Source organism: Molossus molossus, unplaced genomic scaffold (genome assembly GCF_014108415.1).
Source record: "Molossus molossus isolate mMolMol1 unplaced genomic scaffold, mMolMol1.p scaffold_m16_p_3, whole genome shotgun sequence".
NCBI lineage: Eukaryota > Metazoa > Chordata > Mammalia > Chiroptera > Molossidae > Molossus > Molossus molossus.
In genome coordinates this window covers 59,456,121-59,473,460 of record NW_023425366.1, presented here as the reverse complement: position 1 = coordinate 59,473,460, position 17,340 = coordinate 59,456,121, and the positions used below count along the sequence as shown (strand labels likewise).

At 40.1% G+C, this 17,340-nt stretch overlaps 1 protein-coding gene and 1 non-coding gene across 2 annotated transcripts; both read right to left on the bottom strand.

The window, feature by feature from the left end:
* Nucleotides 1–3,086: 3,086 nt before the first annotated feature.
* Nucleotides 3,087–5,529, bottom strand: LOC118642243 (cytochrome c oxidase subunit 7C, mitochondrial). The gene is made up of 3 exons (XM_036279903.1): nucleotides 5,339–5,529; nucleotides 4,206–4,349; nucleotides 3,087–3,196 (listed from the first exon to the last, which is right to left on the bottom strand). The coding sequence occupies exons 1-2, from the start codon at nucleotides 5,411–5,413 to the stop codon at nucleotides 4,233–4,235; spliced, it is 192 nt and encodes a 63-aa protein (XP_036135796.1). The 5' UTR covers nucleotides 5,414–5,529; the 3' UTR covers nucleotides 3,087–3,196; nucleotides 4,206–4,232.
* On the bottom strand, nucleotides 3,301–3,363 carry LOC118643019. The gene has a single exon (XR_004961914.1). It is a non-coding gene; the product is annotated as a small nucleolar RNA Z39 (small nucleolar RNA).
* Nucleotides 5,530–17,340: the final 11,811 nt, after the last annotated feature.

Genomic DNA, 17,340 nt, shown 5'->3' with positions numbered 1-17,340 from the left:
GGGGAGGAAATCAGCAGGGAAAGCTTTACAGAAAAGGTAGCACTTGAGCTAAGTTATGGAGGTGGTACAGAAAACTCTTGGAGCTGTGTAACCATGCTAAGGAACTGAAATTTTACTTATGTTGACAGCTTATTATACGATGACTTATATTTTAGTAGTTAATCCAGGCATCTGTACATTGGTATTGTTGAAGTATCTGCTGGACACCTGGTTAGAAATGTAGCTAGAGTAATTGAAAATACCAATTTAAAACTGCAGAATGGCTTTGGGATTAATTTGAACAATTTCCACCATGTCTATTTTAGCATGAATTACTTTTTTATAGGGTGGGGAATATATATACATATATATATACATATATATATATATTACAAAATTAATATTCTGTAGTTTTAAAAAATTCAAGCCAACACAAAAAATTTATAGTGGAGTTACATGCTAATATGAAATTGTGATGGTTAATTTTGTGCGTCAAATCAGCTGGGCCACAGTGTCAATATTTGGTCAAACATTACTACGGATATTTCTATGAAGGTGTTTTCTTTATAATGTGGGTGAGCTTCATCCAGTCAGTTGAAGACCTTAAAAAAACAAACAAAAAACTCCCCTAGAAGAGGGAATTCTTCCAACAGATGTTTGGGACTTGAACTGCAAATGTTCAGTATTTCCCCCATCAGATTTTGGACTGTCAAACCACACTTGCCTGAGCTAATTCCTCAGACTTAATCTATGCACATCAGGTTGGTTATTTCTTTGGAGAACTCCAATAAAAAACCTAACATTTGTCTACCCTGTCACTCAATACACTTAAAAAGACAGTTTACTGAAGCCTTTTTTTTTTTTTTCCATTTTTTGTTCAGATAGAGTGGGAGCGAGAGGAAGAGAAACATCAATGTGAAAGGGACACATTGAGTGGCTGCCACCCACACGACCAACAAGGGCCGGGGACAAACTGCAACTGAGGTACATGCCCTTAGCGGGAACCGAACCCGGGTCTCTCTGGACCGCAGGCCAACATTCTAACCGCTGAGCCAAACCGGCCACGGCTGGCTTACTGAAGCCTTTTAATGGGAATGGGGCAATCCACCATTCCTATTGCAGGACAGGCAAAGGTTTTGTTCTCATATACATCAGTTCCTTGAATGTTGTTTTGTTGTAACATTCATAAGAAAATATTCTTGGCCAGGACCACCGTCTGTGTGATTTGCACATTCCTCCCATTTCCTTTTTTCTGGGTAGGGCTCTGACTTTCTCCTACATCCCAAAGATGTGTCAGTTGGAGTGAGGGTGTGTGTCATAATGTAATTTCCTTGCACCCTGAGGTGCTCAAATAGGCTCCAGCCACCAGCAATCCTCAACTGGAAAAAGCAGGTTGAAAAATTATCTTACATGCTTCTACCAATTTTCCTTAAATATATGTATAGCTCATGTTTATTTGAATGTTTAGTATTAGAAGTGTTTTGGATCTTTTTAAGTTTGACTTTTTTTTTTTAATCAGAAATATGACATAGGAACTTAACTCTTGTTTAATGGTTTTGGTTTCCTTGTGAATTGTTTTGCTTCAAGTCGAAGAACTAACCTATTGGCAATATTCAGTGAGGACTTACTGTATAAATCCAAATACTTTAATTTAGAAAAATTTAATAAATCAGATGTTTTCTACCTATACCTTGCTGTCCAATTTTTGATTCTTTAAGTATTTTAAACCCCCAAAAAATTCATTTAGAATTTGCCAGAAAGCAAAATGTTTTTATATAGCTTGTTCTCAAAATAATGCAAGGTAGGCTTTATCCCGAGACAGCTTAATTTGTAATTTAAGGGCAAAGATTTTAACCAAGAATTCAGAATCATTTTATGAACCCTAAACCTTCTCTTGTTTCTACTTTTCTCAAAAGGTAGGAAAACTCACTGAACACAAGATGACATCTGTTTCATCAATGGGTAATCAAAAAACAATGACACACAAGTACAGGGAATGGTTGGACAGTCATTTAGATTAAATTACATCCATTATTTAAATAGTTGCCAGGTGGTTATTAAAAAGTCTAAAATAAGCCCTCAGAAAAACTGAGAGAAAAATAAAAAATGTAAGGTTCTAATAAATCAGTAGTTGAACACTAGGGACATACAGGAAATTCAATGTTACCGTAAGAACTGATGGAGGTAGCCACTGTGTTCCCTGAAGGGGTGCATAGGACCATCCAGAGCAATTTTTCAAGAATCCAGAAATACAAACTTTAATGTAAATATTCTAGTTTTAAATATTGGTTTAAAACCAGTACAGCAGGCGCCCCTCCCCCACCCACTCTACTGCAGTCTGGAGGCTAAACAGACCACCAGTTTACCACCTGTGCTTTACAGTGTTCTTCTAACACCAGTGGTATTCTAAAAGTGACCAGATTGAGACCAAATTATTTAGTAGCTAACTACTTTTTCCTTGCCTTAATGCAAAGCCCTAGGAATTAGGGCACTACACCAAGTTGCAAGCAGCATTTCATTATTCATGTAAATTTGATTCACTGATAAAATTCTGTATCAGAACCATCTTTTAACCCATTTCTACTAGTTCAAGCACCAGAATAAATAGGTAATTATTTCCTATATTCTACCTTACATGCTATTCCATTCCATTCCAAATATTGTACTTCTATTCAGTCTAAACAAGATTAACATTGGTCAGTGGCACATTTATTAAGACAAAAATTTCAGTTTTAGGGAATAGGTCTAGAGGAAAATATGATGCTCTTGAATTTAATCTGTATTAACACTGGTTTTCCTACTAATTATCACTCAGTGAGAAAAACCAATTTACTCCTTTAAAGTAACGGGAAAGACTAAAAGTAAAATTTTTCTTCCCCTTTGAATAAAAAAGAAACTAGTATAGAACTAAAGTGAAGTTTGCATTTATAACATAAATTACCAACAAGGTTGTAACCTAGCAATAAAAAATTAAATCTCAGAATCTAAGACCAAAAAACAATCTAAATCATATATTTTGATCAATAAACTAATATAGGAATAATACCCAAATGAAGAAGTACACACATGCTCAATTATGACATTTTTTGTATTTCAGAGAAGAGGCATTAAGGACTCATGCCATAAGTTTATTTACAAACACATCTAGTATGTTGAGTTAAACAGTTTGATCCATTTTTCAAAGCAACTGCACCTCTTAAAATGCTCCTCTTCATATCTGCAAATAAAAACACACAAAAAATGGTACTGAAAAATCCCATTCATTTAACAGAAATCATGTAGTTTTACTAATGTACTGTCCGTCCACCAGTTTGTGATTGGTACATCAGAAAGCGTTTACAGTGTCATGACTTGATTCATACTGATTTGCTTCATCATATGTACCAAAATCTGTCCTTATTAATGGCTTGGATAAATCATTTCCCCTCTAAACTATGACAAAGTCTTCATTTTCCAAAGTATACTTTGGAATTCGTTCCAATTATCCCACAGAGCTCCTTATAGTGTCATTTTGAGGGTACTTCTGCTTATAATTAAGTTCGATAAACCTTTTCTTCTCACATGGGGAATTGGCTAACCTCCTAGAATACACTGACCTCAAGATAGACTAATAATCAATTTACTAGAACTTTCCTGGTTAAAAAATGTGAGCTCTAAAAATTCTGGTTCACCATCACTAGCTATGAAATGTTGAGCAACTTAACATTTTTTATGTCTCAGATCAGGTTTATATTACCCACTTCACAGGCTTGCTAGGGAATCCACATAAGATTAATGTAAAGTGTACCTGACAAACAGTAGTACTAAATAAACCCTGGATTTCAGGTAAAGAAACACTTGTTTCTAGGTTTATCAACCCGTCTCCACCAATGCCCTGTATACACCTAACTTCAGGAATCAAACCTATGCACAAAAATGTATTACATAGTGGAAGGCAGGGAGGAAGGGAGGGAGGGGGAAAAGGGGGCATTCATGTGAGACACTTAAATTGGTTGCCCCCCCCCAGGACCCCAACCAGGGCTAGGGATGGAACCTGCAACCCAAGTATGTACCCTTGATCAGAAATCAAACCCTAGCCTCTTTGGTCTGAAGGGCCGGTCTAACTGCTGAGCCAAACCAGCCAGGGCATATTTGTAATCTTTTGGGGAAGAAGGAACGGAGAACGAAGGAATAAATAAGAGAGAAAGCACTGCTTTGGGAAGAGCAGAAATCCATTAATTAATTACCTGTTTCATGGATTAACTAAAACATCCTCATTTTTTAAGCAGTTGGTGTCTTACTATAAAGAAAGGGGCAGCAAATCCAGATCCAAAGTACAAAGTCATCATGGCTAGTAAGCGCCACTTGTTCTCCACTGAAAATGGCAAATTCTGGTGGGAAAAGAAAACAAGCAACAAAAACAAAACTTCAAATTATTTGATTTTAGAACGATCAACAATAAGTACACAGAGAATGAATTTTTTTTAACATAATCAGATTATTCATGCCATATATCATAGCACCTTCTTCACACATCATCTTTCAAATCCTATGACTTTCATTATACATAACACTAGACTAGAGAGTAAAATACACACACACACACACACACACACACACACACACACACACACGAGGGCGGGCTTTACTGAGCACCAGGAAGTGGTCTTAAGAACTCAGGTGCAAAATAGTGAACTTCCTCTTTTATTTTAGAAAATGGGAAACACTCTCAAGAAGTAATTTTAGAAACCGAATGCACTGTTCTAGTTAACATTTGTTAAAAACCAGACACTTATTAAAGAAGGCACACGTCAATGTTAACGGCACTAAGTGATTTTTTTCTTAACCAGGCCGCCCTCAAAGCCGTTTCTCAGGCCTTTACTCCTGAGCCTCGCATAATCCTCGGAGGCGGTTACTAACTACCCTATTTAAGCTACTTATACTTGAGGCTAAACCCAAGCTCAACCAAGGAGGGTTAATACTTATAATTTAGCAACTAGTTAGAGAAGATTCGACCCGCAACCACAGGCTCTCAGGACGTCGTCATTAGTTTCCAAGGACTTTCACTCCGAGTCCGCTGACCTCTAGTTCGGCTTTAAGACACACCACCTGCCGACAAGGTCTCCAGGACCTGCCCCGGTGCTGGAGGGGAGGTAGGGCCTCCACCTCTACCCACTCATTCCTTTCCTCCACTTCCGCGCGCACCAGGGTCCCGAGCTTTCTCGCTGGCCCACGGGGTAAGTGGCACGGTAGTCGGCGACCCAGACCAAATTCGGGATTTCCACCTCCCTTTCCACGGCCCACAGGCGGCCTTGCCAGTTCAGCGAGTCGCAGCCAAGGGCCCCCCGCCCCAACGAACCCGGGCCCTTCACACACTAACCTTCCCTGGGCCCTCCTCATAGTGGCTCCTGCGGACCACAGAGGTTGTGAACCTCCGAATGCTCTGTCCCAACATTTTGCTGTTGGAAGCCCTGGGAAAGGCGCAGAAGCCGAAAGAAGAAATGGCGCTATCCCACCAAGTCCTTTTTTCACGACCTTGTCCCCCTAGGTTCAGAACCTAAAGGGATGACGGGAAATGGGGAGGAGCTCTCCGAAATCGCGACTTAGTGGCGGGCGCCGTGTATTGTGGGAAGTGTAGTTCTGAACACTACTGCTCCTTGTTGACCTCGAAGAATTTTGGGAAATGTAGTCCTGCACCAGGCTCAGGGAAGACCAAAACCTACATTGTTTCCTAGGAACAGGGATTGATTCATTTAGACATGAGTTCTTCTTGGCAGGATTCTTGGAGTTTGTTTTCTAGAACGATTTTTACTAAATTTAGTGAAGCAGTTTCACCACTGTGCTCCAGTTATGGACCAGGGAAATAAACCTCTTCATTTTCTTTTTTATGACTATATAGTATTAGGTGCCTGTGATTTGCAGTAGGCTGCCAGTATTGAGAGAAATGTGTGCTATGATCTTATCTAAAGAAACAAAACATAGACTCAAGTAGCCAATACAAAGGATGTCAGAGGGAACTGAGTAGAGTGCTAAGAAAAGGATTCCTGAAGATTAAAAGGTCTGGGCCAGCAGAGATCACATCCACAGTGCAAGGCCAATGTAGAGCAAAAGGCTTTATTGCATACCCCTGGGTGCATGTCCACTGAGCTGAAAAGGGGTTAGCCTCAAATCACAGTTAGGGTGTAGGTTATACACTTTACTTTTAGCTTCCCCAAGTTCCTGCTGACATACTCTGCCTGGCCCCTTGTTCATTTTGCAGTTGGACTGGTCTGGTATCTCGTCCTGCATCTGCTGGGTGTTGCATTGACTTGCTCATAACCCTATAATCCTCACTCAACAGAAGGTTGAGCAAAGGTCATGCAAGAAATGCATTTTTCACAGTTTCCGTCTTTTGCTAGCTTTTACCTTTACCCTTTAAAACGTTACTAACCCTAATTGATGAACAAAATAGACCCAGAACCATAGAAGTAGAGTACAGACTGACAAACCTCAGAAGGAGGAGAGGGAAGAGATAAACCACAGAACTTATATGCATGTATGCTTAACCAATGGACATAGACAACAACGCTGGGAAAGGAGAATGGGAGGTGGAGGATCGGGAGGAGGGTGTCAATGGGAAAAAAAAGAAACATCTGTAACAAAAATAAATTAACAAAAAAATATAAAAAATAAAATAAAACATTACTAACCCTTTCAAAGGTAAGGGCACTGAATAAACAGAACAGAAGTACTGACAGAGGACGGGGAAAATTCAAGGCCACTATGAGTATAGCATGCTTGGAATGTGGACTAGAAAAACAGCTTCTGATATCCAGAGCTAACCTGGGCAGGAATTAGTGTTCTCCTGCTGAATGTAAACTGTTTCATAGAAAATCAACATCAGGCAAAAATTACTCTGTGTCAGATCAAGAAAAGAATAAAATCACTGTATTGTCGTATCTGAACATAGACAAAACATAAACATTGTTCAAGTCACAAAAATGACTAAATATATGACTTGTGCTACATTACCAATTACAACCTTAATCTTGAACTAGTCCTTCTTCTCCTTAAGTAGACTTAGTAAGACAGCCAAAGCTAAGGAAAACAAGTCCAAATTCTTTAAGTCCTAACACCTTGCTGAGATGTCTACAGTTGCAAATTCTTTTAAATCAAGAGATGGAGTCTCTCTGCTTTCTCTCTGGAATCTGGAGGACTTTTGTGACTATTTTGACCAAGAGGATTTGGCATTAGTGATGCTGTGCCAGTGTCCTGCACAGGCCTTATGATATTGGCAGCTTCCTTTTACGTCTTTTGAAATACTTGACCTTGGAACCCTGAGCTTTCATGTGAGCTGTTTGACTAGTCTGCTGGAAAGACCTTAAGAATCTACCAAAAGGAGGTGGAGATGGCTGAGGTGTCAGGCATGTGAGGAAAGCTGTCTAGGACTCTTCCTCCCAGTTCAGCTGCCAGCTGAATAGCACTGAGTGACCCCAGTCAGTGCTGTGTAGCGACGAGTAAAATGTCTGAGTCTGTGGGAGATCACATCACAATGCAAGGTCAATGTAGAGCAAAAAGGCTTTATTGCATGTGCCTGGGTGCAGGTGGGCTGCGCCCAAATGAAAGGAGTCAGTTGGGGTGTAGGTCATATACTTTGCTTCTAGCTTCCAGCAGTTTCTGCTGATGCACTCTGCCTGGCCTATTGTCCACTTTTCAGTTGGACTGGTCTGGTATCTCATCCTGCATCTGCTGAGTGATACATTGCTTGCGCATAACCTGATAATTCTCGCTTAGCAGAAGGTTGAGCAAAGGTCATGCAGGCAACACATTTTTCTTTGTTTCTGCCCTTTGCAAGCTTTTACATTTACCATTTAAAATGTTACTAACCCTAACTGATGAACAAAATAGACCCAGAGACATAGAGGTGGGGTACAGATGGACAAACCTCAGATGAGGGAGTAGAGGGAGGGAAGAGATAAACCACGGAACTTATATGCATGTGTGAGTAACCAGTGGACACAGACAACAATGCTATGGATGGGGATAGGGGGAGATAGGGAAGAGAGTGTCAATGGGGAAAAAAGGAAAGACATCTGTAACAAAAATAAATTAAGGAAAAACATATAAAAAATAAAATAGAACATTACTAACCCTTTCAAAGATATAGGACATTGAATAGAACAGAAGTACTGACGGAGAACAGAGAAAACTCAAGGCCCCTATGAGTATAGCATGCTTGGAGTGTGGAATAGAAAAGCAGATTCTGATATCCAGAGCTAACCTGGGCAAGAAATTAGTGTTCTCCTGCTGAATGTAAACAATTTCATAGAACATCCACATCAGGCAAAAATTACTCTTGATCTGTGTCAGATCAATAAAAGAATAAAATCACTGTATTGTCGTATCTGAACATTGACAAAATATGAACATTGGTCAAGTCACAAAACCTTAATCTTGGACTAGTTCTTCTTTTTAATTCGACTTAGTAATATAGCCAAAGCTAAGGAAAACAAGTCCAAATTCTTTAAGTCCTAACACTGTGCTGAGATGTCTACAGTTGCAAAGTTCTTTTAAATCAAGAGATGGAATCTCTCTGCTTTCTCTCTGGAATCTGGAGGACTTTTGTGACTATTTGACCAGGAAAATTTGGCATTAGTGATGCTGTGCCAGTGTCCTGCACAGGCCTTATGATATTGGCAGCTTCCTTTTACGTCTTTTGAAATACTTGACCTTGGAACCCTGAGCTTTCATGTGAGCTGTTTGACTAGTCTGCTGGAAAGACCTTAAGAATCTACCAAAAGGAGGTGGAGATGGCTGAGGTGTCAGGCATGTGAGGAAAGCTGTCTAGGACTCTTCCGCCCAGTTCAGCTGCCAGCTGAATAGCACTGAGTGACCCCAGTCAATGCTGTGTAGCGACGAGTAAAATGTTTGAGTCTGTGGGAGATCACATCACAATGCAAGGTCAATGTAGAGCAGAAAGGCTTTATTGCATGTGCCTGGGTGCAGGAGTGCTGAACCCAAAATGAAGGGAGTCAGTTGGGGTGTAGGTCATATACTTTGCTTCTAGCTTCCAGCAGTTTCTGCTGATGCACTCTGCCTGGCCTATTGTCCACTTTTCAGTTGGACTGGTCTGGTATCTCATCCTGCATCTGCTGAGTGATACATTGCTTGCGCATAACCTGATAATTCTCGCTTAGCAGAAGGTTGAGCAAAGGTCATGCAGGCGACGCATTTTTTCACCATTTCTGCCTTTTGCAAACTTTTACATTTATCCTTTAAAACATTACTAACCCTAACTGATGAACAAAGTAGACCTAGAGACATAGAGGTAAGGTACATACTGACAAATCTCAGAAGAGGGAGTTTGGGAGGGTAGGGTAGAGATAAACCACAGAACTTATATGCATGTATGATTAAATAATGGACATAGACAACAATGCTGGGGACAGGGTTTGGGGGATCAGGAGGAGGGTGTCAATGAGGGAAAAAGGAAAAACATCTGTAACAAAAATAAATTAATAAAAATAAATAAATAAAACATTACTAACACTTTCAAAGATATAGGGCACTAAATAAAACAGAAGTACTGTCGGAGGACAGAGAAAATTCAAGGCCACTATGAGTGTAGCATGCTTGGAGTGTGGAATAGAAAAGCAGCCTCTGATATCTGCTGCTAGTCTAGAGAAGGAATTATTCTTCTCCTACTGAATATAAACAGTTTCATAGAATATCATCAGGCAAAATTACTCTGTCGGATCAAGAAAACAATAAAATCACTGTATGGTCATATCTGAACATAGACAAAACATGAACATTGTTCAAGTCACAAAAATGACTAAATATGATGACTTCTGCTACATTACCAATTACAACCTTAATCTTGGACTAGTCCTTCTTCTCCTTAAGTAGACTTAGTAAGACAGCCAAAGCCATGGAAAACAAGTCCAAATTCTTTAAGCCCTAACACCTTGCTGAGATGTCTACAGTTGCAAATTCTTTTAAATCAAGAGATGGAGTCTCTCTGCTTTCTCTCTGGAATCTGGAGGACTTTTGTGACTATTTTGACCAAGAGGATTTGGCATTAGTGATGCTGTGCCAGTGTCCTGCACAGGCCTTATGATATTGGCAGCTTCCTTTTACGTCTTTTGAAATACTTGACCTTGGAACCCTGAGCTTTCATGTGAGCTGTTTGACTAGTCTGCTGGAAAGACCTTAAGAATCTACCAAAAGGAGGTGGAGATGGCTGAGGTGTCAGGCATGTGAGGAAAGCTGTCTAGGACTCTTCCTCCCAGTTCAGCTGCCAGCTGAATAGCACTGAGTGACCCCAGTCAGTGCTGTGTAGCGACGAGTAAAATGTCTGAGTTGGCAGGAGATCACATCACAATGCAAGGTCAATGTAGAGCAAAAAGGCTTTATTGCATGTGCCTGGGTGCAGGTGGGCTGCGCCCAAATGAAGGGAGTCAGTTGGGGTGTAGGTCATATACTTTGCTTCTAGCTTCCAGCAGTTTCTGCTGATGCACTCTGCCTGGCCTATTGTCTACTTTTCAGTTGGACTGGTCTGGTATCTCGTCCTGCATCTGCTCAGTGATACATTGCTTGCGCATAACCTGATAATTCTCGCTTAGCAGAAGGTTGAGCAAAGGTCATGCAGGCGACGCATTTTTTCACCATTTCTGCCTTTTGCAAACTTTACATTTGTCCTTTAAAACATTACTAACCCTAACTGATGAACAAAATAGACCCAGAGACATAGAAGTGGGGTACAGATGGACAAACCTCAGATGAGGGAGTAAAGGGAGGGAAGAGATAAACCACGGAACTTATATGCATGTGTGAGTAACCAATGGACACAGACAACAATGCTATTGACAGGGCTGGGGGGAGATAGGCAGGAGAGTGTCAATGGGGGGAAAAAGAAAAACATCTGTAACAAAAATAAATTAATGAAAAACATATAAAAAATAAAATAGAACATTACTAACCCTTTCAAAGATATAGGACATTGAATAGAACAGAAGTACTGACAGAGGACAGAGAAAACTCAAGGCCACTATGAGTATAGCATGCTTGGAGTGTGGAATAGAAAAGCAGCCTCTGATATCCAGAGCTAACCTGGACAAGAATTAGTGTTCTCCTGCTGAATGTAAACAATTTCATAGAACATCAACATCAGGAAAAAATTACTCTGTCGGAATAAGAAAAGAATAACATCACTGTATTGTTGTATCTGAACATAGACAAAACATGAACATTGTTCAAGTCACAAAAATGACCAAATATGATGACTTCTGCTACATTACCAATTACAACCTTAATCTTGGACTAGTCCTTCTTCTCCTTAAGTAGAGTTATTAAGACAGCCAAAGCCATCAAAAACAAGTCCAAATTCTGCATGTCCTAACTCCTCGCGGAGACATCCACAGTTACAAAGTTGTTGTTGTTTTTTTTATCAAGAGATGGAGTCTCTCTGCCTTCTCTCTGAATCTGGAGGACTTTCTGTGACTATTTTGACCAAGAGGATTTGGCATTAGTGATGCTGTGCCAGTGTCCTGCACAGGCCTTATATTGGCAACTTTATTTTATGTCTTTTGGAATACTTGACCTTGTGAGACATTTGACTAGTCTGCTGGAAAGACCTTAAGAATCTACCAAAAGGAGGTGGAGATGGCTGAGGTGTCAGGCATGTGAACAAAGCTGTCTAGGACCCTACAGCCTAGTTCAGCTCCCAGCTGAATAGCACTGAGTGACCCCAGTCAACGTTATGTAGCCACGAGTAAAATATCTGAGGCTTCGAGAGATCACATCCACAATGCAAGGTCAAAGTAGAGCAAAACGCCTTTATCACATGTACCTGGTTGCAGGCAGGCTGAGCCCAAAATAAGGGGGCTCATCCCAGCATAACAGTTGGGGTGTGGGTTATATCCTTTGCTTCTAGCTTCCAGCACTTCCTGCTGATGTAGTTTGCATGGCCCATTGTCTACTTTGCAATTGAACTGGCCTGATATCTCATCCTGCATCTGCTGGGTGATTCATTGTCATGTGGATAATTCAGATAATAAGTACTCCACAGAAGGCTGAGCAGAAGTCATGCAAGCAACACTTTTTTCACAGTTTCTGCCTTTTGCAAGCTTTTACCTTTACCCTTTAAAATGTTACTAACCTTTTCATTCCCATCATAATGATTATAAAAAGAGAAAAGAGGTGAAGTTTCTTTTTGTTTACTTCCTGCATATGTAGGGTCATAGTGGACTCCTAAAAAGAATTTGTTAGATAAGTTCTTGGGGATGGGGTGATAGGGTCCTTTAACCTGTGCTAGAACAAATTGTCCAACTGTCTGGTTGACTAAAATTTGCAGTCGATTTTGTACAAACCTAGTAATCAGGCACAAGAGGCAGGGTCCGAAAAGCAATAATAAGAAGGCTACTACTAGGAGCCCTAGAAAGGGGAGTAAGGAGGTTAGTTTAGGCAAGGCTGCTTCTATACTTGTCCAGAAAGATTGGGCTAGGTGATCCTGACTGAATTCTTTTAGCCACTGGGCATTATCTAGAATTTATTGTGTCCTGTCCTTGACCTGTCTAGTTGAGTTAACATGGAAGCAACAAAATGTATTTGCTATCATGCTTACACACTTCCTTCTTTGGCTGGTAAATAGTCTAGTGCAATGTGGTCATCTATCACCATGCAAGGCAAGAGAGTGAAAGGATTTTGAAAGAAGTTTGAAATTTTCACCTGTACCTCTACTTATATTTGCCATGGTGGTGGTTATGTGTTTTGCTGTTATGACATTATAAGTAATTACTTCTACGAGGCCCGCCGTGGTAATTGCAGCTATGACTCCTGCTATGAGGAGTCCAACTCTCCTCTCTGCCCTACGATGGCTTCTGGACTCAGGGCTGGATGAGGTTGAATTAGGGATGAAGGAATGGATTAAGGTATTGTCTGGGGTGACATATCCTACTGCCCATAAGCCACCCTATTTTTCTGGGTTTAGGCATTGAATAGCAATTCCTCTCCTAGGGGCAGAAATGTCTAGTGCACCTAAAAACATCAATCCTGCTGATAAGCAAAGTAATCCAGTCATATTTGGGCCTAGGGAGGTGTTCGATAGACCCACAGTAAGTCTCAAATGATTAAACCATGATAGGAGAGAGCTAGTGCCATTGGCAGAACTGCGTCCTGGATAGTGACTAATTTCCCTAGGATGATTTTCCTGGTGTTGCTTTAAGTCCCTCTGAGCTTACACATAGAAACTCCAACTGCAGGGCTTAGACACATCATGAATAGTTACATTACAGGTACCCCTCGTAAAGTTATAGTGAGAAATAACTATATGTGGTACCTGCTCTCTATGTTTGGTTGAGTACAATGTGACTAGGGTTGGAGGTGTTAAAGATTGTCATGTAGTCATTATAGTGGAAGTGACATAAAGGTGTTCGGGTGCTGCCCATCCCTAGTAGATAAGGTGGGGTGCAAGAATGCCTATCCCCTAGGTTGAGAGAAAGCCCCTTTCAGCCCAAATGGAGACATGTGAATGAAGGATATGAAAAGCATATTTAGAGTCAGTGTGGATGTTTGCCCGCTGGCCCTTTACTGTGGTTAGAGCTATAATTAAGGCGATTAGTTCTGCTTTTTGAGAGGTTGTGCCTCGCGGGAGGGACTGGCCTCAATAACCTCTTTAGGCTCAAGGGTTACAATAACTGGCATAGGAGGCACCCTGCTTACTGTAAGTGCTGCCATCCATGAACCACATATGATCTGCCTTTGGAAGAGGGCTATTCTTTTTTTTTTTAAATCCTTACCTGAGGATATTTTTCTATTTACTTTCAGATAGAGTGGGAGAGAGAGAGGGAGTAAAAAGGAGAAAGAGAGAGAGAAACATCTACGTGAGAGGGACAGACTGACTGGCTGCCTCCTGCATGACCCTGACCAGGACTGGCGATGAACCACAACCGAGGTACGTGCCCTTGGCCGGAATCGAATCTGTGACTCATTGGTCTGCGGGCCGACGTTCTACTGCTGAGCCAAACTGGCCAGGGCAAGAGGGCTATCCTTGATATGGGGAAGGGAGGTAAACAGGAGTCTAAAATTTCTAAACAGCAGTGTGTCTCTTCTTTTTCTCCTTTAGATGGTAAAGGAAGGAAAGTTGCTGGAGTAAGGGGAGAGGTAGATGCTACTGAGACCTGAGGCATTTGGAGAAAAAGTGTGTGTAGCTGCTGAATGCAGGAAGGCAACATAAAATTTTGTATATGTTGCTGCAATAGCATATTCTCTAAGTTATGAGAGGAATGGACAGTGACTGGGCTATAAAAGGTCACCTTTAGACTCTAGAGTGAGGACTGCCGCCACTGCTAAAGCCCTAAGGCGTGGTGGCCATGCCAGAACGATATTATCTAGATGTTTGGGAAGGTATGCTACAGACTGGAGGGTGGGCCCCTTCAGCTGCCCTAGGAGTCCAACTGCCGCTCCTTGCCTTTCATCTGTGTACAAAATAAATGGCTTGGTTAAGTCTGGCAGAGTGAGGGCAGGAGCCTGGGTAAGGGCTTGCTGTAATTTCTGAAAAGGAGCCATAATAGGAGTGACAGGATTTAAGAACTCATCAAGACTCCCTTTGGTGGCCTCATAGAGAGGTTTAGCTAAAATTGCGAAATCAGGACTCCACAGCCTGAAGTAACCGGCTAAGTCTGAATATGAAAGAAGCTCTTGTTTAGTCTCTGGGACTGGGGTTTCAGAGACGAGGGAGATTCGGCCTGCAGGGATCCACCTGGAATGGGGAGTAAGACTGAGCCCTAAATAAGTTACTCGAGGAGTTGTAAGTTGAGCTTTTGTAGGGGAAACCTGGTACCCTTTTTCTGCAAGGAAATTTAATAAACAGTCAGTATGATTTTCAGAATCCTCTCTGGTGGGACTGAAAAGGAGAAGGTCATCCACATAGTGAAGAAGAGTGGACCCTTTTGTGCCTAGTTGCCGCAAGTAACTGGCTATGGTCTGCCCAAAGAGGTGGGGACTGTCCAGAAATCCTTAAGGGAGAACGGTCCAGGTTAGCTGTTGGGACAATCCAGGTGAAAGCAAAAAGGTTCTGAGAATCTGGATGTAAGGGAATAGTCAAAAAGGCACCTTTAAGGTCTAGGACTGTAATGAATGGGGTGTTAGCAGGGATTTGGGGGAGAAGGGTATATGGGTTAGGAACAACTGGGTGTATTGGCTGTACGGCCTCATTTATGATGTGGAGGTCCTGTACTGGATAGTAAGATCCATCGGGCCTTCATACAAACAAAATAGGGGTATTATAGGGAGAATTGGTAGGGCAGAGTACATTTTTCTTTAGGAGTCAAGTTAAGACAGGGTTCAGTCCTTTTTGGGCTTCTGAGGGGATAGCCCTGCCCAAAATGCTGATTTGTGAGCTACAATAAAAATGATTGTTCTCTCGAGCCGTTAAGTTTGGGGTAGTAATAAATAACTGGAACAGACTCCTGGGGACTTCTTAAGGGAAATCATCTGCCATGAGAAGAAAGCAGTTTCTCACCATCAGGCTATGTACTTAGAAATTTAGCTGTGTCATTTAAAATATTTAATTAAAAAGAAAGTTTTTGTCAAAGGGCCAAACTGAGCACAAAGAAAAATGTTATATGAATTTTCATAATGTTTTTATTAATTTTTAATAAGTAAATTAGTAACTAACTAATATGCCCCGAGTTTAGGGGTTTTATGTTAATATTGATCTCTTAAATTCACTATGGTTGAAAGAAGAAACTTAAAGAAATCTGGCAATATTTTATTTTTGAATAGGTATTGTAGTAAATTAAAGATGGTTGTAATTTCTTTGTAACTCTTCCAAATGAAAGGTAGGGTCTTACTTCCTCTTGATCTTAGGGACCTGCTTGACCAATAGAATGACATTCTGAGACTTCTGAGCCTGGATTATAGAAAGCATTCCTGTTTCCAAGTAGAAACTTGAAATGTTTTCTTAGGAGAAGTTAGCCAGCATGTAAGAAGTCTAATTACCCTGAGAGGGTCAGAACTATGAGGAAGCAGAGGCTAACCATTTGGAAAAGCTACATGGGTGGGGGAGGGGAAAAATATGCCCTATGCCTAACTAGTCCCAACTCTTTCTGCCATCCCTCAGCCAAGGCATCAAATATATGAATAAAGAAACCTTTAGGTGACTCCAGCCACATTCATAATTCGCCTACACCTATATGAGGTATGTTAAACAAGAACTGCACATTTGAACCCATCAGCATCCAGAACTATAAAAGAAAATAAGAAATTGTTATTTTAAGCTGCTAAGTTTTGGGGTAGTTTGTTATACAGGACTAGAATCCTGGAACAGATATTATACACAGTTTCTGATAACACATAGCCTAACAATCTAAATTCAGTCATAATAACTAGCAAGAAAACTATGAATCATCCTAGAGAAACTTTTTATTCACTATGATACTCTTTTGCTATAAAATGAATTTTAAGAGAAATGAGACATTTCATAGATTGGTACAAAATCGAAACATATTTAGGAACATGAGATTTACTCCAAAGTTATATTTTAAAGGTAAAATCCAATTATTTTAAGTAGTGAGTAGGATGTATATCCTAGAGTGAGCAATGTGCTTACTAGACCCACACGAGTCTTTGGAGACTGAAATTACATTATATAGAATAGTAGATCTAAAAATTAAAGTGCAGTATTTGTCATTTCTTTCAACAGCTACTATATTAGATTTTTAAGAATGAGGTTAGACTTTATTTAAAAACAAATTTATTTGTTTAGTGAAGAAATTATATAGGTTTTTCCTACACTGAAAAACTCAAGTTAACAAATTTCTTATGGTCTTAAGTTTTTAGAATTTCCTGCTACTGTAGAGTTAAAGTCAGAACTCCATGTTAACTTTTATTTGAAATTTTACATTTGTAGGAGGAAGAAATACCTTATTTCTGGAAAGGAGAAAATGTGATTCCACCGAGGCAGTTAGGGTTGGAAAATATTCTGCTAGCTTTCAGACTGATTTAGTGATGACCAACTAGAAGGACAGTTTTGAAAAAAAAAAAAAAAAAAAAAGTTTACCTGATCAAGCTGTATATTTTACTCTTCATCTTGTTTCATTAATTTTGAATACATTTTTTTCCCTTAAAAGCATTTCATGTTTCTAATTCCAACTTTATTGCTTAATATTTATGTAAATTTAAGGCTGATTCAATTTTTGTTTTAGATTAAGTCATAATATAATTATTTGCTATTGAAAATCACCAAGCATAGGTAGATACATGTTTACAAGATGAAGATAGAAACTAACATTTCTCAATTTGAAATTCAATGATTTATGTTATATTTACATTCTATCTCCATCTTGACTTAACTTGTAATGATGCTTGTTATCATCACTCTGAACAGTTTTCTTTAAATTC